Source organism: Genypterus blacodes, unplaced genomic scaffold, assembly GCF_046128005.1.
Source record: "Genypterus blacodes isolate CSIRO-AG114 ecotype Tasmania unplaced genomic scaffold, CSIRO-AGI_Gbla_v1 ptg000053l_1, whole genome shotgun sequence".
NCBI lineage: Eukaryota > Metazoa > Chordata > Actinopteri > Ophidiiformes > Ophidiidae > Genypterus > Genypterus blacodes.
In genome coordinates, this window is record NW_027466865.1 from 261,015 (window position 1) to 283,995 (window position 22,981).

Consider the following 22,981-nt stretch of genomic DNA (forward strand, 5'->3'; position numbering starts at 1 on the left):
AAGATGGGAAGGGAGCAGCACGCATCCAGCCCCTAGAGATGATCGGTTGTTGCAGTATAGCTCTCTGGAGTAGTAGACTATTACGTGATAAAGCATGTTATTATCTGTCTTTGCAGAGTACACCACTGATGCATTGCTCGTCAGACTGTGAAACTGAGTATTATCTTCTCACCAAAGGAGACGATTATGTAAAATGTCTGCGACGCCGATCCACTTTGTTACATTTCATTAAATGACAGCTGAGTCGAACATCTTCGCCTTATAATTTATGTTTGGCGAAAGGAGGGGGCTTTACAGCTTTCAGTGCTACATAAATTGCAGCATCTGGTGACAGATGGACCCAGCATAATGTAATGGTATCCCTCTCAGTGCTTGTGAATCCGCAGCGTTCCATTTGTATGGAATATTCACACATTACCGATTGTGAAAACAAAACATGCACCATTAAAAGTAAGAGAGTATCAGTCACGGTTTCAACATTTTTAGGGGCTGGCAGGTCACACAACACTAAATCCTCCCTCACCTCCATGCGCCTATCCATGCTTGAGAAAATCCAGCCTGAAGTAAGACACTGCACTATACAAGCTCCTCTCATCTGCTGTTTTCAAGCCGAACAGGGTTTGTAACCTCTGTTCATGTGGACTGGAGAAAAGAGCCTTGTGTGCGCGGATCGATAAAGTATCACATCTTGCCCTGTAATTTATGTATCTGTCATGCCACAGGGAAGTTTGAACAGCCTCAGTAAAGCATATCTTACTCAGAAGAAGAAAAGCAATCAATAGAGGAAAACTGATTTTGTAGGTTCCATTTCATGATCATAATGATACAGAGATACTTGTTTTGGAAATCTGGCAGCAAACTTGCTTTTTCTATTACAGGCTAATGCTGAGAGCTCCCTGGGAGGAAATTAAATTATCTACAGCTTTGTGTAAAATGATGTGTACAGCGGTCCTTAGAGAGGGATTATAGGGTGTCTTATAGGGAGCAATTAAACCCGAGGTTTTCCCATGTTAGAGGTGTCTTGTGAGAGGGTGACGCGCTGAGAGCCCACTGGTGATCAAATCAAACTGGTAAGGTCATACTTTATTCACTGTTTATCTTGCACTTCTTCTGGGACAGATAAATCACATGCCAACGATGAGGCACTAATTATAATTAACGGTAGTGTTATTACACAGATAAATTGTGTGAAGCGTTAACACATGAGGAGCTATTAGCACTCCTCCTGAGGACGCACACATTACTTCAGTGTGTACAGTACAGTAGGCCGGCTAACAGATGGACAACACTCAGGAGAAGCTCGCGCCACATCTATCGTCCCCGGACATAAATAAATAATGCCAAGCGCCATGAGCCAGAGCAGAGGCCATGTTCACTGATAACAACAGCAGAAACAAAATCACCTTTGTGTGTGTGTGTGTGTGTGGGGGGGGGGCAAGTCAGGGTTTGGGTGGGAAGAATAAGATGGAGTGTAATTTCAATGGAATTTTGATAAGGTGGTATTGATTTTCAATCCGATAAGGCGACGCACAACTTGAGGAGTTTTCCATATTCAGATAAAAGATACGTAGTGAGAAATGCAAACCACCACAAGCCCAAAACAGCCAAACCTGCATTTCTGTCTGCATTTGACTTTCAGAATCTGACTCCTTGACTTTGAAAGCCTCCCATGCTAGCTTGAATAATCTATCTATCTTTATCCAGTTAGGCTATAAATCAATAATCAATAATGGCTCAGCTGCTCTGAGGGAGGTCTGGAGCTGTTGAAGATACAGTCAAACTGTTAGTGTTGAATCAGACAGCAGAGGTTATCATTATCAGTAACTCAGTGGCCGAAGATAACTCACCTGAAGGAAAGGTCACCACACGTCAGGGTTGACTGAAGTTCTGAGCCCGACACTTAAAGGTGTGAGCGGTAGCTGCAATAGTTTTTGCTACAAAATATGGACAAACTAGTCAAACGTGTAGGGTCTGTGTACTTACTGGCAGCGTGTTAAGTGACTGTTGCCACGCCACTCGCAGGATTTAACACTGTCATGTTTAATCTCTACACAAACAGACACAGATGAAGGCATGACAGGCGGGACAGCCCTGTGGAGGATTATACTTTGTAGATATAATTGCAACAAATCAAAGTTAGAGGGTTGTGTGACTTATCAATCAACATTAAATGACAGCTTCTGATTACCTACATGGTAGAAGCAACAAACAATGGGCACAGGGTAATAAATATGCCCCTGCACCCAAATGGATGTTTTGGTATGAGAGCCCTGTGTTCCCTATGGGACGGGGGAAAGGGAGCGACGTCATCCCCGCCTTCCTTTCATCCTCCTAATCAGCCCTTTTTTAATTTCTGTTCTCTGTGCATCCACCTGCTAGGGCCCCTGAGCCCCCAGCAAGCAGCACCAGTGTCCACCTGCCCCCTGCAGCCCTCCCCTCTCCAACAAACACACAAATCCCATCCACCTCACACACACACACTTGGCCAGCTAGCTCCTGCCCTGCTTTGCTTTCCTTCTTGCTGAGGCTGGAACACCGCCAACCCAAATAAGCGCGCGGCATCCTTTTGACTCTTAAAAGTATTTCTCGCTACAGCAACCGTGTTTGTTTTCTTGTCGCTGTTCCTCTTTGTCGCACAGTTTTTGATTTTTCACAGTGTCGCTTTAACGCTTAACTGACACCAAATGCTTCTTTCCCCCAAATAAACCATTGTGTCTTGGCCCTTTGCCACGCGGCCTATAAATAAGTTTCCTCTCTCAGAAACATCAGATCCCCATTGTGAGCAGCACTTAAAATACAGCATGATTGATCGGCTGTTTAGTTTTAGTAAATGAGGATGTTTATGAATCAAGTCCAGCTGAGGAGTCCAAGGGGACATTCAACAAGTAAACAAAGCTCCTCCACACACGATTGATTGAATAGTAAGCAAAACTGAAACCTTGGCAGCTTATATTCAAATGTAAAGTGTTTTCGTGTTGCAAACAGTTTATGTATTTGTATAATTGCACATAATCGGTCTATAGTTCTGTAATTCCACCTCCTGCACCCTTCTTCCTTTGGGTCTACACCTTCATTTCCAGCTTCACCTGGCCGCTTCCCTCTTTTCCGTTCCCAAACTTAATTAATCTTGTGTTTCTTACCAGCTATGAATACATTGGATAGTTAATTTTTGTCAGACTGAAGTTTTTGTGGTGGGTGTTGTTTCCGTTTGTGCAGGAACTTGTGACGAATGCGGAGTTTCCCTTCCTTTCATGTCACCTGTTTAACTTTAACTATATCACTGATTGTAACAGCTCCAGTTCACCTTCCCTCCCGTGGGAGAGGAGCTACTGACTATACTTTAGACTTTACTCTCTTTTCTTTCATGTCAGAAATAAACAATCAGGAAATACCAACAGCAAACCCACCTGTTACTTATAAAGACTCACAGAAGAATCAGCCATTGTGTATTTGTGTTGTATAGAAGTTTGGAAGCGACTCCAGTGAAAGGAAAACGGGTTTGTGCATCCCTGACCCATTAGTATGTCAGCAGAGCATAAGTAAATATAATGTGTGTGCTGCAGTACGGGTGTGTGTGTGCGTGTGTGTGTGTGTGTGTGTGTGTGTGTGTGTGTGTGTGTGCGGCCCGTGCAGACCTCATATTAACATAGAGTTCAAGTTCCTGTTTTTTGGGTGATGACTGGAGTCCTGTGGCAGTGGCCAAAGCTGCTTTTTTGTCCGTGTGAAACTACCAAGCTTCCTGCTGTGGCTGGCCCGTCGCCAAGTCCCAAAACCCCAACCACTCCCACGCCCCCACCCCACCCCACCCCCGCAACCCCCGATCCCAACTCCAACTCCAACCCCTCCCATCCTGGAAAGGGCTGCATACAACATACAACGGAAATTTCCAGGGCCTGTCTGTCTAAGAGCGTGCCCCCACCCGTCCAGTCCACCAACACTGCCACCGCCGCCTCCCTCCTCCTCCTGCCCTCCTCCCTCCCTCCCTGCGTCCCCCCGCCCCACCTTGATTCCAAAGGGACAGAGAGCAGCTGGAAGGTGAAGTGCAGCCTGTTGGCGCTGGGCTGACACGCATTGAAGCTGAGAGTCGAGCCAGACACCTCTCAAGATCTGAACCCCTTCTGTCAAATAAAAGGGGGTTTATGACAAATAAACTTGAATTTGTCTGCAGCGTTCCTGAAAACACAACCTCCTCCACTCCACCCCAGGAGTGCTTCAGAGCGTCGTGGAGGACACTTATGTGCCGCTGGCATTAGCGGTGGAGAGACGGCGAGGGCAAAGTGAAGAAGTACTTGGTTTGACAAATCAATTGTGCTCGCGTGTTTCACAATCTTTTTAAGTGTAGGTACATTTGAAGCAGGGGCCTCTGACAAGGAGATTAAGCAGCATAAACAGCTCCGACTTTAACACAGTTAATCGCAGCACAGAGGAGGCACCAGTCACAGGAACAGATAGAACCTGAGCAGGAAAACACCTGACGCATCCATTTCCCGATTTTCCAGTCACGTTCTACTAAAAGCCGCCAAATCAGCTTTTGGATTTTAGAATGATTGTTGTTGGAGATTCTTGTTGTAACTCCGGAAAAACTTTCCTGCTATTGTCCTGGACAGCAGCAGTGTGCAGGAATGTGCTTGTGAGGAGGAATGCAGGACAGGTCCTGGATAGAGATGGTAAAATGGGAGACAAGACATTTTAGGTCAAGCAGTCGACGACATATTCACTCAGGACAAGACGATACCCTCGAGACGAAGGTCAACGCTGTTGGTAGAACCCGGACTGACTGGGAGATCAGGGAGCACTTGGGCATTTGGGCAAAGGAGGAAATAATTCATCAAATCAAAGAAGCGAGATTATTCGTCAGTTGTTGGCTCTCTGCAGCAACACATCTTACTCCTTCACTATGGTCCTCTTTGTTCCAAGTGTCGGTGGTTGCTGAGTCAGCTTTTGGGTGCTTTACTCTTTGGAAAGAGTTTGATCGAGAATTTCAGGTTGCAGTTTGTCAACTTGGTAACAACTGGCTGCAAAGTGTGAAAGCGATGAGTCAAGGAACAAACCTGCCTCAGGTCGCCATTCTTCTTCGTATGAATGCAGGAACTTAATCTTTGCTCAGAAGTGACCTTGTCTTGTTGTACATTTAGTAGAACACAACACATGAACAGATTAGGAGACAAAAAACTCCACATAGACGAACACATCAGTAAATCTGAGCTGCTCACACAAGCATCAACGTCCTCAACTCGTCCCTTACAAATACTGTAGGTCAAACATATTGGCTAGTATGACTCTCTATAGGAAGTCTATATCTATATCTATACACATATGTCACTGTAAACAGCTTCACCCTGCAAGCTCCACAGGCTTCTGCTGGTCCTACAAACGAGGGACCGGCAGGATGATGGACAACAGGCTGCATAAGATTTTGACGCTATATCGACGACATCATGGACATTGATGCTTTTGTTTATTATTGTCTCCTGAAACAGCAGGGTTGACCAGACGCCAAGCAGTCTGCTTGATGATGTTTTCTGAGCCAGCGGGGCTCATCAAATGTCTTACTGTAACAGACAGGACGAGCCTCTGAAACTCAGGACTCAGATTCTAAACTGTGGCACCAGAAATCCACCACCACTCTGGTTCCTGTGGATTATTTGTGAGTGTGTGAGTTTGCTGGTCTCACACAGATGCAGGTAGTCATAGTGTTAAATGCAGCAGACGCCAACCTCTGGATCACAAATTGCACCTCCCAGCTCTCCTCTCCTCCTCTCTTGCTTGGCTGTTCTTGTACTCAGACCTCCAACGTTCCAGGCTCCTGCCCAAGTCCAAGTGGTGCAGCAGTGGTCTGGTGTTTCCAGAGCAGGATGCACCACAGACAACAATGCAGCCTGCAGGACTCGCTCGCTCACACACACACATTCCTGTGGGCCTGGTGGTGGGGGGGCTTAACCTCTGGAGCTCAGCAGGCTTTGTGTCCCTCCCCCCATCTCGACTGCAAGCCACCCCCACCTCTTTTTAAGACGCGTTCACTTACACAACAAGCTCCTCTCACTGCAGCCACCGTCACCGAGCGCTCCAATACCTCGTTAATCAATTCCGCTGAGGGCCGAGACTAAGATTTATGTCAGATAGGATATGTTGTTTAATGGACGAGTGAACGCAAATGATGTGTGATTCCTTGATTTCATCAATATGAGCCATGCAATATATATTTAAAGCCATTCAGTGCACAGTCATTTATATTAATGATGCCACTTTGGAATTACTGCAGGGTAATGGGGGCAAAAGCGTGTACATTTCCATGAATGATGAGGCCTCCACGGCCGCCCTAAATTGCATTACAGAGCCAGTAATGATCTGTGTTGCTATTATGTAAACTGTGGTGAATCAGTTATTCATTCAATACGATCCCTAATTGAATAATTAGATTCTTGTCTGTGTAAAGATATGCATGTTTGTCTCCCCCCTGTGCTGGCAGGATGCAACAGATGGAGCGTGTTATGTAATCACGGTGATGAAATTAAGATCACAGATTATCCTGAGAGGAATCTAATGTGGCGCTGCTCGAAGTATAAGAGATAAATACGTTCAGCGCGTATCTGCGTCAGATGACACAAGGTTCACTGTGTTTCCGTGCGTGGAGACAACACACACACTCACACACACATCCGCACAGAGGATAAGATCACCTCTCATCCATCAGGGTTTCCACACAAACACTTCCTGGTTGGAAAAAGGCTGCAGAGATGAAGAGGGGGGCAAATATTTACTCCTCTACCTCTTAATCTGCTGTTTGATTATGTACATTTCTAGTACTTAAATGAATATCATACAGCATCAAATTGTATCAAATGCAAAAATTAAAATAAGATATTGTTAATATTCATGTGCCTCAGCTTTTCAAATCTGATGTAACCATATTCATGTACATTAAAGTGACATGGACAGAAAATAGACAAAAAAAAACATGTTTAGCAAATAAGGAATATTCTCTTCTTTGTCGACTGAAAGCAGAAAATTATAACACCACAATCTGTGTGTCAGATGTGATTTGGAAGTTGCGAATAAAAACACTAGATTTCCTAATAAGAACAAACACAATAAGCCCCTTAAACACCAATTAATTGAAAACTTTATAATAATATGTATAATAAAAAATAAAGTACATTTCCTCAAAATATCTATAATAGTTTAACAGTAAAGGCTTTTGTACTGGTCTGTTCATACATTCATAATAATGTTACACGTAATGTATGAAATGCAGTTTTACATATGAATAAATTCATTACAATAATATTAACCCTGTTTTTTTACAGATTTCCCCTGAATGCATCGTGACCACATTTTGTATCTATGGAAACTCCTCCAGACATGGTATAGTAAGACCATAAATGAGTCATCATCGTCTGTCCTCTGCGGTCATAATGACAGCAGTGTCCCCCCCCCCCCCCCCTGAACTTCCCTCTGTGGGGGTCACCAGTCTAACTCCACTTCACCCCGGCTCAGCAGACGGATCCTGGCCCCGGGGCTGTCCGTCCTGCCCTGACCCGCACAATCACAACATCCCCTTTTTACTGCGGCGACGCCTGGAAGTCATCAGTGCTACTGGCAGCAGACGAGCGGCTGGAGGGGTCGTCATCAATAACCCCTCCATCCACTTAACACCGCGCCCAAACACCTGCTCATTCATCACGGACGACACGTGTCAACATGGAGCCATTTCTCACCCGGGACCCAGCCAGCCTCTGTAGATCCTGATCGGGTCACCTCTGATTCACACCCACACACACACACCAAGAAAAGACTGCTGCTATTTACTTAAACCCCATATCACATACAATTCCTAAATATTTTGTCACAAATTGAACACGTTATGACAGATTTCATTGAAGCAGGTTGTAAAGGATCCAGGGAAGAAACATTTTGGTAGCAGGTTTAAATCAGTGGTGTATTTGAGTTAAACTGCAGATCTGTGTCCATCTTAAGGAGTTTGAGGAGGTTCTACGAGTCTACGTGAACAGAAACAGGAACGTGAGATGGTTCTATTGATCTTCAATAAGAGCTCTGCTGCCTGACCTATTTTTACAGAGAGAAGGTGAAGGACATGGAGTGTAAGTCTAAGTATGTGAGGAAGAGCTGCCCTGTGACATACCTGCACAAAAAACAAAATATCTGAGCAAGTCTGAACCTGATTCTACATCTGGGAACCTGCGACGTGGAGAAGCGGAGGACCAGCTGGAAGTCAAGTCAGAATACTGAGTCTGAATCTGATTTGATCAATCTCCAACTTCATCGCTGTCTTGAAAGATGAACTTGACCGCAGATCCGTCCTTTGTGTCGTAAACCTTCTTCCTGTTTTGAGTCAGAGCACAGGCGATAGTGCAACTCCAGATGTTGCTGCGTTTTAGTTTTTCCCATGTTGCCGTGCATTCGCTTCACATTCCAGGCGCAGCGGACTGTAAATCCCTGCAGGCGTGGACGTGATGGACCGCTGACCCGCGCAGGGCGTTTCCACTGTGTGCATGCTGGGAAAGCCTCCAAGAGCCGAGGCCCCGACCTCCATGGGACCACGGACAGGCGTGAGCGCATGTGGAAAAGGAACATATGGAGAAAATCGTTATAAGACAATGTCAAGAGATGTCAGGCTCACCAAAATCATGAGCAAGGTGTGGTGGCCAAGTGGTAAGGCGTCGGTCTCGTAAACCGAAGATCACGGGTTCAACCCCCGTTCATACCTCAAAACTCAGGTCTCACATTATGGATGAGTTTGGAACAGAAACCCGCAGGTATCAGAATGTTACAAAGATGCTTCAGGCTGGGTCAGAGGCGTTTTCATGAAACCAAACTCACATACTGTATGTGTCACACAAGAAGAAACTAATTAAAGTGTCTTTACAGTCAATTCACTGATACAATTCCCAAATCTTCCTGTGATTTTTCTGTGGTTACTGTGTCATTAAATCAATCAAATTTACCTCTAGGGTGAATAACTTAATAGAGCAGTAAATCAGGAACCATGGTAACTGAGACTTCGTCTTACAGACGCACAATGTCTCCACAATAATACCAATGAAATGAAACATAAAAAAAGTATGCAAAGTTATAAAAATACTGTTTATATACAACATGAGTTTAGATGGAACAAACTGCAGGATTTTATGAAATTAGTTTTGTCTGATTGCAAATACTTGATGGCCTTTTTCATAGTTTGTGTGGTTTCATGTTAAAATATAAAGATGATTTAGTTTTGAAGCCTATTTGAACACTTTTGTAACTGAAACTTGGTCCGAAATCATTAAACTGTCTGACAGTAAAGCTCAGCGTCACATTTCTCTCCCTGGAAGCATTATCATGACAGAATTATGCAAAAGTTGAAGCTCTCCTCCCTCTCCTCTCTCTCCTCTCCCTTACAGCCTCCCTCACACATGCTGGGAGCCGAGCCGAGCCGAGGGTCTCTTGTTGCCGTCTGGCCTTTGTTTGCTGTCCTCCTCCTGCTGTCTCCGGCCTCACAGCAGCGTTGTGCCTCCGTGCATCAATAATGGAGAGAAGCCCGCGACAACTTAATACCATTCAGATACTAATTAACTAATTGAAAAAGGAAAGTCTGTAAATCGGCTTGTACAAATAACTAACTCGCCCTTTTGTGTCTGTACAGAGGATCCTCATCCGCTTTAAAATGAGGCGGAAAATCCGGCGTACAGTGAGTGTGAAATCTGGTGGCTGGGCTCGTATTTATCAGGGAGATCAATGCTGCCTCATTACGGGAGGAACAAGAGCCGCCAGCCGCTTGATTTACCGTCATCGCTTTAAACTCTTTGAGCCTGGAGGGGTTTGATGGCCTGCAGGCGGCGAGTCAAACCCATAAGATCAATCACGCCAAGTTGCACACACACACACACACACACACACAGACAAACACACACACACACATGGCCCGGCGAGGACGGAGGCGAGGCAGAGGAGGGAAAGATACAGAGCCCAGTGAAAAGAAGTGCACTCCATTTTTTGCGAGTCCTCCTCTCCAGCTGTCAGCCCGCTCCCGTGTCCCATGGGGGGTTGCCACGGTGACAGGGAGGCCACATGTCTTTGGGGGTGTCGTTTTGGTCAAAGGACCCCATTGTTCTCGTGTTAAGCCGTCTTCACTATGCCCGTCTGCCAGGCACAGGGGCTTCGGCTTCCCCTCTCTCTCTCCCTCTATCTCACACACACACACACACATACACACACACACACACACACACACACACACACACACACACACACACACACACACACACACACAGAAAACACTCCCCCGTCACATAGAGGCGCACAGTCGTAGCTGTTAGCTCACAATAAAACAGTGTGTTCACAAAGACGCTGCCAGTTACAAGTTGTAACTCCATGCAGAGGATAAACAGTCGTAAACACGGGCAACTGAGCGCAAACACGCCCGTCTGATACCTATGAACCCTGTAACTGCTGCTGTCTCACACACATTCTCATCACTCTCAGTAAGTTGTTGAAGAAAGCAAGCAAACTAACTGAACCTGTTGAGAATCTCTGCCAGACACTTAAAGTAAGATATTCCCCAGAGTGTCCATTAGGGGGCAGTGTTGGGCAGGTGGCAAGCACAAACTGAATCCTAATGAAAAGCTGAATTATAAACTACTACATAAAACAAATACAATTGTGTAAATATTGAAATACGATCAAATGGGTCAAATCCTCACGTAAACAGGCCAAACAGATGATATCAAGTGGTGACAATGTTATAAATGAATTTGCTGTTGCTGGACCAGAACATCAAGCTTCCTTCATTGACAAAGTTTATCTGCTCGAAAACTTCATAATGCTGAAGCTGCATTTCATTGGCACCTTGAAACTCTTCTTGTTCTTATTTTGCGTAATATATGCAGGCGATGAGTTCCTGTCTGCAGTGTGTGTGTATGTGTGTGTGTGTGTGCAGAGCTGTATCACCTCTGTGCAAGTGAAACCTGTGTTTGTAATATATTCAAGCTGTGTCAATGTGAGTATTGAGGCAGTTTATTGCAGACTGGAGACCATAATAATGCATTTTTGTCAGTGTTTGTATATAACAAACACTTGAACCCAAAATGTATAAACCTTGAGTATTCATTGGGATTTTGTGCATCTCAGCTCTGCCTGTCACTTAGTTTGTGAGTGAAATATTCATTGCTAAACTCATATTCTGGTTACTGAACAGCACAATGTGAAAGTATTTTGGAAATACTTGCGTAATCATTTTCTAAAAACTCATTTTAATTCATTTACTCAAATCTCTATTGAGATCATAAATATTCCTCATCTCTATCAACATCACCAAGTTTTTTTGTTAGTGTCTAGCTGGAAGAAAATGACAATCAATCAAGCTCAATAGAACAGAAAATACTTTGATTTATTTATGTATTTTGACATGTTTGTCAAGATTGTTATTTTTGTCTTGAACAGAGAAAGAAAAATTCAAAAAGACAAGTAGGTTTTAAAGTATGTTGTCCAGTTTGGTTTCTACGGAGACAGATGTTTTCTGCTCTGCCTCAAATCACTCCAAACAGAAATTAATTAAACTTGAATTAAGTAAATGATTGATTAAAATAGCTTGAATGAAATAATTTAAACAAATTATGGTGGGGAGGCACGGTGGGGCGGTGGTTACAGCAAGACAAGACCAGGGCCCTTCTGTGTGGAGTTTGCATGTTCTCCCTGTGTCTGCGTGGGTTCCTCCCACACTCCAAAGACACGCAGGTTCATTTGGTGGATCCAAATTGTCCGTAGATGTAAATGTCAGAGTGATAGTTGTTTGTGTCTATGTTTGCCATGTGATAGACTGGCGACCTGTCCATGGATGAATTATGGTGGAGATTAAAGAAGTCTGGTGCATTTGTTTGCTCTGAAGATGATTTTTTTAACACAGTGGTTCCCAAAGTAGGGGATGGTAAGAGGAGCGATTTGAATAAGTACCGCCTCGGGTGAAGTAATGAGGCAATACTTCTTCGTCTCGCTGCAGGAGAATGAGCGTCTAGATAACATTATTGCTCCATGTATTCGTATTTGGTGCGAAACTATTCTGATCTATAATAGGGTGGCCCTGCAAGAAAAGTTTGGGAACCACTGATTTGACAAATAAAATCAAAAGATTTACAAAACATGAGGAGATTAATATCTACATTTGGCTGATGAATCCTGATTTCTTCCTCGTGTGAGCATTAAAGTATTCACAGATCTACTAAATGATGTCCTCTTCTGTTGACATCATGTCACACCTGCTTCCTCTGTGGTTAGAAGATGTGAAATGCAGCTCCTCCATATCACCACTAGATGGCGGTGTGGCCCCAGCAGCCCTGCGCCACGTAGAGCCTCCATCAACCTGTCCATCCATCCTCCTGGGGTGGTGGAGGGGACAGGGGGGTGGCGCGGGGCCTTGGCACCGCCAGAGCTCCATAAGCCCCTGGTGTCCTTCAGCAGAGTGACTGTGCCTCTAAGTGAAATGAGCGACTCCATTACGCGGTGATGGATAGTTCACAGCCATGCATCATTCTGCAGCCAATTCTTCTCTGAACTGAATGAGAAACTCAATCTGACTCCGGGCGTGGCGCTCCTGTCAGATGGATGGAAGCTGCACACCGCCGCTGAGTTATGCGCCACGGCGACGATGGCTTCAATCTGAGGTTAGAGGTCAATTTAGCTCCAGTCAGGTGACACAGAGCAGGGCGGTAAATTTGCCCGGTGAGGCGAGCCGACCGTGTCCTGAGATTTCATTACTCCGGATGATTTCATTCAGGAATTTAAATGAGACCAAAGCGTCTCATCAGCTCACGCAACTCAAAGGCATATTAACCTCATTCAGAGGCATTTTTGACTTTCCCACAACTTCTCTGTAACTTTGCCGTGATGCAATAATTTAATCAACCTTCACAACTTTTATGTAATGAAGGCCAGAGAGAGCAAGTGAAGGTTTGTCCAGATAACAGAACATCATTGAAGATACTGTGTGACGCACAGGAAGACCTTTTCTCAATATCTTAAGAAAACAAATAGATGAACTATGTGTGTGTGTGTGTGTGTGAGTTGTGTGTGTGTGTGTTTTGAAAGGTTTGTAGCCATTGAGAGCTTGTTTGTGTAACTCAACAAAACATAAAACTCATGAAACATAAATGTTTGATTGTAAACATTCAGTTTAGATCATGTGGCTGTCACATTTGCCTGCAGGCCTCATCTTCATCTTCACACATTCGGTAAATGACCATGCAACTGTGCCTGACCTACAGGTGACCTGACACTGCGTTACCATGGTGACTCACGTCCACAGCAAGGTTCTTCTCAGGCCACATCTGGATTCTCATCCAATTATAGCCGACGGAATTAAACTCGTTAAACGTTCATATGATTGATTAAAACAATCTGTCAAAACTCGCATAATAAAATTGATAAACGACTTTTCCAGGATGTCCAGAGCCGGACGAAGACAAATATGATACCAGAGAGGCAGTCTGGGAGACAGAACGACCTTCATGGTTTCATCTGTAAGCTGTATTCAACCGCAATCGCAACTCGGGTCCGAACCGAATCATCTGACCTGAGACCGCCTGCAAGAGGGACTCCGATCGGTTGCAGTCACTTCCTGTACTGTAAATGCTATGAAACAGTTTGTTGATCACGTGTACAGGCTCATAGGTTTCACAAATATCTAACCAAGCATAACTGACGTCTTCAGAAGAGAAACAGTTTGTTTATATTTGGTTGTTTGCCTCCCTCAGAGCGATTTGTAGCCTTGATACTCGCTCAGAAATGAATGTATTGTTGATAATGGTGCTAAATCAACGACAAAGCAAAGCGCCGTTTATGAATATGTTTGTGATTTTGTCTGGACGAACAAGAAACCATTTTCCAGGTCACAAATCAGTTTGCAAGCCTGTGGCGTTTGTTTACTAATTCTGGAGCGCCAGTAAATGTTCCTGTGAACACAAATCCAACCAAGGATCGTTTGTAAACATTATTCCATGAATAAAGCGAGCAAAGCAAACAGCCACAGGTCTGAATACAGACTAATCAACATATTGGTCATGATTACAGGTTTCAAACTCTGACTGATGCAGGATTTTGGTGAAGTGTTATTTACTCTGGAGTGAGGCTGTGGAGCTCTGCAGACTCCCATGTTCAGCTCACAAACACTCAAACACAGGCAAACATCCATCAATCGGACTCGTCTGATTTGTGTGCGAGTCACATTTTCATTCATCTTGACCCTGAAAGAGGCTGAAGCATCTTTATCTGCCCCTCAGCAGGAGGTATCGACCAGCAGGACGCCATTACCCACCGGGCGGCCGGCTATTGATTCCATCGGCTGGTGGTCAGCAGAGATTATCGGGTTCTCTGCTTATTGATCAGTTTGGTTAGTGAAGTGAAAGTGGTGATCAACAACTGATCAGGAGCCATATTCACTCCCCAAACAAAGACAAGCGGACTTGACTTTGGATAATCACTCATTTAATTGAGGGGAACAGGGAAGGATGAACATTGGATGGAGGTGTGATAAACGTAGAACTTACCCCCGGAAATCTCATTTTAAAACAATAATCACCAACTGTAGATCTCAAACACAAACCAGTTTCTGTTCCATTTACAAATCTACCTGGTAGAAACCAGCTGTGGAACATTCTTTTAAATAAGCAGGCGGCGTCTCGTGTGAGCAGGCAGGGTCACGAGGCGTTCACTGTCACTGCGGCGTCTCATATTCCAGGGGAGCAGGGCGGCCCCGGGTCCTCCTGCGAGAGCCTTTGCTGGACTCGGGGGAGGTCCAGGGCAGCCAGGCGAGGCCGGAGGTGCCGTCGCTCTGCTCCGCGCCGTTCTGGTTCCTCAGGCTCCGCCGAACCGAGCGCTGCCCTGAGCGCTGCCCTCTGGTGGCCACAGGTTTGAACACGTCTTCAAAATTAAAGTCAGCCTGCCAGGGAGCCAGACATCCCGAGCCTTCCTTCTGCCCCTCCTGGACGTCCGCGCTCAAACAGCTACTGTTCTCCTGCTGGCTGAAACGTTCCTCCTCTGCGTCTCGGCTGTTCTGGTGCTCCTCTACCCGGCCCGAGCCCATTATAGAGCTGCCCTCCGACTCGCTCTGGCTGTTTCTCTGCGCCGACTCCATCTCCCGCTCTGCCGGCAGACTCGTGGCGTCGCTGGATTCTTCTCCTAAAGGTTGGGGTGGGTCGGCTGAGGCCGGCACCTTCATGCGTGTGCCTGGAGCGTTGGCAGGGCTCTGGGAAGGACACTCGGAAAATGCAAATACACCATCGTCAGGCACAGAAAGATCACTCGAGTTCTGCTTGAGCTCCTCCAGTTGGGCTGTTTGATCTTGGCAGCTCTCGCCTATTTGCCCTTCAGTCTCTGGCTGCGCCTGAGGATCCTCGCCCGACTTTCTTCCCTTACGTCCTCTCCCTGTGACCTCCTTCCTGGCCCGGGAGCTATCCCTCCTCCTCCTCCCCCTCGCCCTGCTGCCTTTACTCCGGGTGGGTGATACGGTGGAGGGTTCTGTAGGAGCTTCAAGTGCGTCCTGCTTGGCGTTGTCAAGCAGATCCTCACTGCTGATTGGCTCGTCTGCGTGAGGACAGTTGAGCTGCGGCGTCTGATTCAGGGCTGTTTAGACGGAGAGAGACGACGGAGATAATGTGAAGATGAGATGATAAACTGAAAACTCCTTACTTCATTAAGTCTCCAGAAACCAGAAAACAAACAAACTTGTGATGCAGTGTGAAACATTACAGAAGCAGAATGAAACTTTCATGAAGACCAACAGGCTCAAAGAATCACCTCACAAACAATACACATTATCATCACAATAGAATCTGACAGATAAAAGTGTCGCCTGCATTCTAATAATCATAAATGCAGCACGAAGAATCAAATCACAAATCAAGACAATCCGTCAAACTACCGGCAGTCAACAAACGGCTGACAGATACAGACGTTATGTAAACATGTGAGGTAATACTGTGTACATTAAAGACACAGGAATACATTTGTACTTCCTGTTCCCCTGCACGTGCTGTCTGTGTTTTACCTGCGTGAGCCTGTGAGGGAGGCAGCAGAGGCGCGGCTGGCGAGTGGCCGGCGAGGAGCAGGCTCTCCGTGATGGGGCTGAGCACTGGGTTCTTGGAGGCGTACGCTCTAGAGCCGTACAGGGAGCGATCCACGTCCTTGTTCCATCGCCGCAGCGCTTGAGAGGTCGCCTGCAGGAGGACGAGCCACATGGTGAACAGGTTTGGACCTCCGCTAAAGCTCTAACGCTCTTTAGATCAAACAGATTTCAGAGTCAGGCCGAGTGATGTCACTGTCCTCATGTGACCGTGCACCAGTATCATTACATAATCACTCCTAAAAGAATAATTGAAATGAAAGTCAGCGCTGATCTTTAAAATCCCACTGAGGTCAATCTCTGATTAGAAATTGAACTTCATTAATGCAAAATGACATTTTAACAATTTAATGAGGCTGTGAAGTCTGAAGCTCTCCCTGCCGACGTTCATTAGTGTTTAACCTTTGTAATCGCCTGCAATGGTGGCAAGTGTGTGAATGACACGTCTCCACGTGTGCAAACATGCGGCGAGAAACTCAAATATGCAGCCTGCTCACCCTCATCTTCCCCGAAGCCGAAACAGCAGCTGAGCGCGTCGACCTCTTCGCAGGCTCGCCGTCGTCTGGCTGCTGAGGGAGCAAACAGGTGATGTCAGCAGATGGCACACACACACACACGCACGCACGCACACACACGCACACGCACGACTAACTGCAGGTCCAGTCGAGTTACATAGTAGATTTGATGGGAGCGTGTTAACATCCCTAAATTATTAAGGAGACAATCTGGCCCGAGCTTGTGTGTGTGTGTGTCTGTGTGTCTGTGTGTCTGTGTGTCTGTCTGTGTGTCTGTGTGTCTGTCTGTGTGTGTGTGTGTGTGTGTGTGTGTGTGTGTGTGTATGTGTATGTGGTGGAGATGACAGCAGCGATGGTGACAGCAGACCTTTCTCTTCCGACTGCTGGGCTGAGATGGAGCCTTGCCGCCAGATTCACGCCGAGGTCCAGCCTGCGAAGGGAAGCATTCCACAGTTTGAGTTAATTGGAAATATCCCAGTATGGGATGTCAGCAGCAGTGGGAGGGAGGGAGCGAGAGAGACAGAGGGAGGGAGGAACAGACAGACGGCTAGATGTTGTTCCAGTAAACTGTACGGTGTGGGAGTGTGAAGCAGACCTTTCTTTTACGGTGGCTTGATGGACCCGGAGCCTCTGAAGCTTTGTGAGGTTGGATCAGGGTCTCGGGGGGGCGTTCACACTCATCCTCATCCTGTAGGGACACACTGTCTACAGCCTCAGGCTGCGGTGGAGGATCTAGAATACAAGCTAAGGTTGAGTCAAGCAGTAAGACGCTACAGAACCATTTGTGTTCACACCACAAACACACGTTTGATGCCAAGCTGGAGGAGTGCAAACCTGCTGTGTTCATGTGCAAACCTCTCTCACACACACACACACACACACACTCTCCTCCTCCCTTTGAATGGCACTGGACCAGCAGGAAACATGACTTCCTGTGCACTCGTGACACTATGGTAAGTAAAGGCAGATGTGTGGCTGAACTTCACCTGTTGGACATTCAGAAAGTGTCTCCGCCTCCTCGTGGAAAGCAGCGTTCAAGTTCACCAGCAAGGGGCTGCAGGGAGGTTCTGAAGATGGAATGAGGGGAAAGTGCCGTTAATTCAAACTCAGTGGATCAGACTTCTCTGGTCAGTGGTTGGGACGATAAAATGTAATAACCTGCTTCAGCCGTCACATCACAGTCGATATCCTCCATGGACGGGAACGTGATCTAGGAAGGAGCAGAGGGAAACATGCTGGAGTTACACACATCACACTCATCCTAATCTGTGTACACAACCTGCCTGCATGTGCACAAACAAATCGGTGTGTGCAGCTGAGGGCAACTATCCATCAATTACACACATTCTACATGGCTGAGCTGCTGCACAATGAGGCTCGTTTACAGAAAGAAACTAATGTACAAATGGAAACATGCCACGTGACTGAAGGAGCAACAGGATCATACAGGCAGACGCCATGTTCATGTGCAGTCATTGGGTCCATTATGGATTCAGTGACATACAGAGTAAAAACACATTCTCATGTTCAGTCTCCACTTACGGCTCCACACATCTCTGCACCGTCTTCCTCCCGGCCCTCTCTCACTCTACACACTTGAGGCATCGCGAACGTAGGCGAGGCTCCGAACGCTGAGGGGCTGCAGAGGTCTAGCTGAGCCTGGGGGGTCCGGCGCTCGCTCCTCTGGGGGGTCTTCAGAGCCGAGAGCAGCAGCAGGGCCCCGCCCGGCGTGGGTGCTCGGGCCGGGGTGCTGCCCCTCTGCAGGGGGGTGCTGGGGGGCAGGTTCCTATCAAACAGCTCTGGGGAGAGCGGACCTCCAAAGCGAACTCGCTTCTTCTTGACGACGGAGGTCCCAGCTGAGTCGTCGCCCTCTGCAGGCGCAGGCGCGCAGGCGCGCACACGCACACGCACACGCACACGCACACGCACACGCACACACACACACACACACACACACACACACACACACACACACACACACACACACACACACACACACACACACACACACACACACACACACACACACACACACACACACACACACACACGTAGAGATGTTCAGTGTAACAGGAGGTGACACTGCAAGTGATCGGTGCACATCTATCTGATGTTGGTCAGCATTTCACAGGGACCATTAACACACTCCCTGCAGCTAAACACACACACTGTCATCTCCAACACACAATGATGTTAATAAAGCACACAAGAGGTTTCTCAGCTTTGACAGTGTGCAGCCACTCGAGTGTGGATATCAAAGCCTGAGACGCTCAGCAGCTCTGGCGTGGCTCTGTTTACCTGTGGACTTCATCTCCGGCTGAGCGAGGAAGCGGGCGTGGAAGGAGGGCCGGGCCGGTTGAGCGGCTGCTGGGGCGTCGGAGCTCTGCAGTGCGAACACGCTCTCCTGTCCAGAACATTCACAAGATGTTTCAAATAGTTAACAAGGCTCAACCAGCTCAGAGTGTTTCACAGAAGAGCTTCCTCTGTAACAGATGAATGTTGCTGAAACACAGTTTTAATGCTGGACAATAGGTCGCTGCATATTCACATATTTCCAAGCAATCACATTTTTCATCATAATTACCTTGGGTTGACATATTTTATTTTTGAGTACAAGTGACTTTAATGAGGTTGTGTCTTGTAAGTGTGCTGACTCATTCTGCAGGATGACCCCCTGCTGTGTGAGGCTGCAGCTTACCGCCACTTTCTGAATCTAGCCATCAATCAGTCATTGTTTGTTTGACGTTGCCGTGTTTATGCACAGCTGACGTGTTTCCATGACATTCAAGTGTATTGGTCCTCTGCATCGTGTTTAACATAAAGGTGCTCCTGTACTTTGTTGCGGCCCTGATCTGGGTGATGACCTCACCTGTTGGGATACGGGGGGCTGGGGGTCAACCAGGGCGGGTGGGGTTTCTGGATCCGACTCCGACACTGAAAGCAGCAAAGCTCGGGCCTGTTCCGGGGCCTCATCTGGAGCTGCTCGGGTCGCGACCTGTTCAGAGGCGTGAAGAGATGCTGTTACTGCGAGTCACTGCACTGCACTGAGCAGACATCCCTCTGAATTGAGCAGCGGCTTTAGTGTGTAGAAGACGCAAGTTCTCTAATATTCCGGTCTTCTTCTTTTAAGCCACCCATGTAAACATTAAACAGATCAACACAAATAAGACCCTTTGGATGAATGTTATCAGAGGAATAAAAACAATCAGCAGAATCAATGTCAGCCAGAGGAAGCTGACAGTAAATAAGTAAGTAAGTGAGTCTGGACCTGCTGCTGCTTCCGGCTGAGGTGAAGCGTCGGCGTGTCTGACCCACTTATCTGCAGCTCGCAGCCTCTCAAGGGGGCCGCGTGCCTCCTCCTCTTGCTCTGCGGGGGTTCGCTGAGGCTCGGGTGGTTCTCCTTCTCTTCGTCGAGGCTTCCCCCATCTTGAGAGGAACGCATTGCACCCATCAGCAAGGAAAATTACATCACACACGCCTCAGAAGACACAAAACTTGCTAGAACACAAACAAAATAGAGATAATAAAGCCAAACTCCAGCAGCACACGGCTCACACACTCTCTATTTCAGCAGCTGACGGAGCTTAGAGGACGTGACTGTGGTCAGATGTTGCAGGATCCGAGCTTATACCTCGTATTAGGCTACAACTGTCTGCTTTTTGATCAGTGCCTCCAGACGTGATAAAGAAATCCTGCTGGCATGAATCCCCAGCCAGAAATGAAAAACTATTAATCCTGAGCCTCACCAGACAGATAATCTCTTGTCTTGATGCATCCGCCGGCGTCTCCGTCCTGCTTTGACGCGGGATGGCAGACCCCGCTCTCCTCCACATCCATCAGGCTCTGGAAGGAGGCCATCTTCTGCCTCAGCGTGGAGGCACGTCGGGGGAGGAAGGGGCTGTTTGTGACAAGCTGAGAGGCGAGACAGCAGAACAAACATATTTGCTTGGCACAGCATGACAGGCCACACAGACTTCAGCCATTACACCACAAGTGTTTGTGACACGCTGCACATCTATCAGATTGTTCTCACACAACCAGGAGTGTTATGGAATGTTCTCTGTCCAATGTGTCAGAGACGATTTATAGAGGCCCGAACAAACAGCTAGAGGCCCAACAAGGGGAAACTTTCTCTGATCAGTCACCTGAAAAAGAGGGAAAAGCAGGCATGTCTGCACCAGAGCTGCCCAGGGCCAAAGGTCAAAAATGGCCGCATCTTATCTTCTTTCTTCTCTATTACAATTAGAGAGCAGTGTGGAGCATCAACAAGCACCGAGCAATAATAGACAGCACCTCCATAACGACATCCTGACAAGTTTGGTTGAATGGTTTGGTTGAAATCAAACATAGGGAGAGTGAAGTTCAGATTCCTCCAAATGACTTGGTGAAGGATCTGATGACTGATAGCGGAGACCTTCACTGGCCTCCAGCATGGATGATGTGACACAGAGAACCTTCTCTGGCTGTGTAAACTCCTCTGAACAAAGATATTAGAGTCATCAACAACATGTGCTTGGCTGTGTTCCCAGGAGGAGATAAAGGCTCTCGGCTGACTCAGCTCTGAGAGACAACGAGCGAGCTGTGGCTCCACCTTCCTTTCCTCAGCCTGTGCGGCTCCACACTGGCTCCTCCAGGGGAGGAGAGGCAGCAGAGGGAATGTTTCCATTAAAGGTGAAGTTATTTGTTATAACAAATCAATGTGACTGAATAACAGTAGAAATATCTCCTGCTTCTAAGACAGTATGACATAAATGTTAGATAGCCACATATTTCCTACTCTCAGCACGGCTGTGATCATTCCTGAGAAAAATGGGCGCATACATCACATGTTGACATACTGTCTGTACTTCAGTTCATCTGATGTCATAAATAGGCCTTATTCCACATGAAAGCAAACATCCCGATGACTGGTTCATTTTCAGTTCAGTTTGATCAAATAAAAGCAGATTAGAGTCTACACGGCTTCATTTGTAATCCTTCTGCTTAGATCAATGAGTAATTATCATGGTCAGTTAAGAGGTATCATGCCTAAACGTGCATTTAAAATGTCTCCAAAATAAGCGAGAGCAAAATCTGTCACATACAACACTCCCTCCCCAGAGTAACGTCTTATACATCTGAAACAGCGGATGATCTAATCTATGTTGATCTTATCCCGTCTCTCTTTGTTTAGTCATCATAGAACGAGGGGACGGGACTGTAAGATCTGCTGCGTGCTGACAGACTCATCTTACCTGGATAGATTGGGAGGCCGGTGGGGTCTTGGATCTCTGCTGTGCCACAAAGCGAATGAGGGAATTTGTCTCTGGTGAGCCTCGAACGCCAATATTGGACCTGCGTCTCGCCTTCAGCTGAGCCAGACGAGACTTATCTGCAGCACCAGAAGGAATGTTCTTACTTCAACATCACATCGTGCCACATTTACAGATGACCATTGTCTCAACATCACATCAGAGAGGAACTCGCCATCTCACCTTTGCGGTTTGACGATGACAACGGGGTGAAACTTTGTGTAGAGATGCCAAACTTAGACGGTGTGAGGTGTGAGAAGTGTGAGAAGGCGTCTGCTGCGTCACTCTGAGGGGGACAGAGGTCTTCTTCTGAGGGGGCCAACACGGACGCATTGGGAAGTTCCTCATTGGCAACAACGCTGAGCTCCACATTATCCATGTTCTGTACACACAACATATGAACATGTCATCGTCATCAGACATCATCGTCATCACATCTACTTTACAATAGAAACAGAACATTGGAGTTTTGTAAAAAAGTATATTTATACACACCCATCCCTTATTTGACTTATATCCAGCTGAAATTGCATTATTTCTTGATGAATGCATCGTTATTTTTCACTTTCACTATGACAAACAATTTACTGTGGCCCTTGTTTAGCTTTGTTGTTGTTTTGGAAGGAAACAGAAAACTGATATTGTGTTAATTATCCTTCAGGGGCTAGAAGTGATAACAGATTCACTAATCAATACAATTATTGACAATAATATCTCAATCTAATGGGGTTCCTACTTTACAGTTGATTACACTCTTCCCTTACTGTTGGTAAAAAAACAGGGTATCAGGCAGAATGAGACCTTTACAACATATTCAATCTGATATAACAGCACCGCCACCGAACAGTCACATGGTTACTCGTTGCAGCTACAGTTTCGCTTAAGGGATGTAGGTAGAAACCAATATCGATTACAACAGTTAACAGTACTCCCGGGAGTGTGTTTATGCCGCATATACATTGAGAGTGAGGTGATACAAGTAAAGATGACACAGCGTTACTTTATAGCTGCAGCGTGGGGCGAAGCTAACATGAGCTGCAGGTCACAACATAACGTGACAG

At 46.5% G+C, this 22,981-nt stretch overlaps 1 protein-coding gene and 1 non-coding gene across 2 annotated transcripts; one reads left to right on the forward strand and one right to left on the reverse strand.

The window, feature by feature from the left end:
• The first annotated feature begins 8,656 nt into the window (after nt 1-8,656).
• trnat-cgu (transfer RNA threonine (anticodon CGU)) lies at nt 8,657-8,728 on the forward strand. Its single transcript has one exon. It is a non-coding gene; the product is annotated as a tRNA-Thr (tRNA).
• Nucleotides 8,729-14,479: 5,751 nt separating this feature from the next.
• Nucleotides 14,480-22,570, reverse strand: cdca2 (cell division cycle associated 2). The gene is made up of 14 exons (XM_076151099.1): nt 22,104-22,570; nt 21,864-22,000; nt 20,376-20,541; nt 19,898-20,055; nt 19,499-19,624; nt 18,928-19,033; nt 18,172-18,500; nt 17,788-17,839; nt 17,616-17,696; nt 17,225-17,361; nt 16,997-17,059; nt 16,612-16,683; nt 16,040-16,208; nt 14,480-15,615 (listed from the first exon to the last, which is right to left on the reverse strand). The coding sequence occupies exons 1-14, from the start codon at nt 22,315-22,317 to the stop codon at nt 14,708-14,710; spliced, it is 2,718 nt and encodes a 905-aa protein (XP_076007214.1). The 5' UTR covers nt 22,318-22,570; the 3' UTR covers nt 14,480-14,707.
• Between the last annotated feature and the right edge of the window lie 411 nt (nt 22,571-22,981).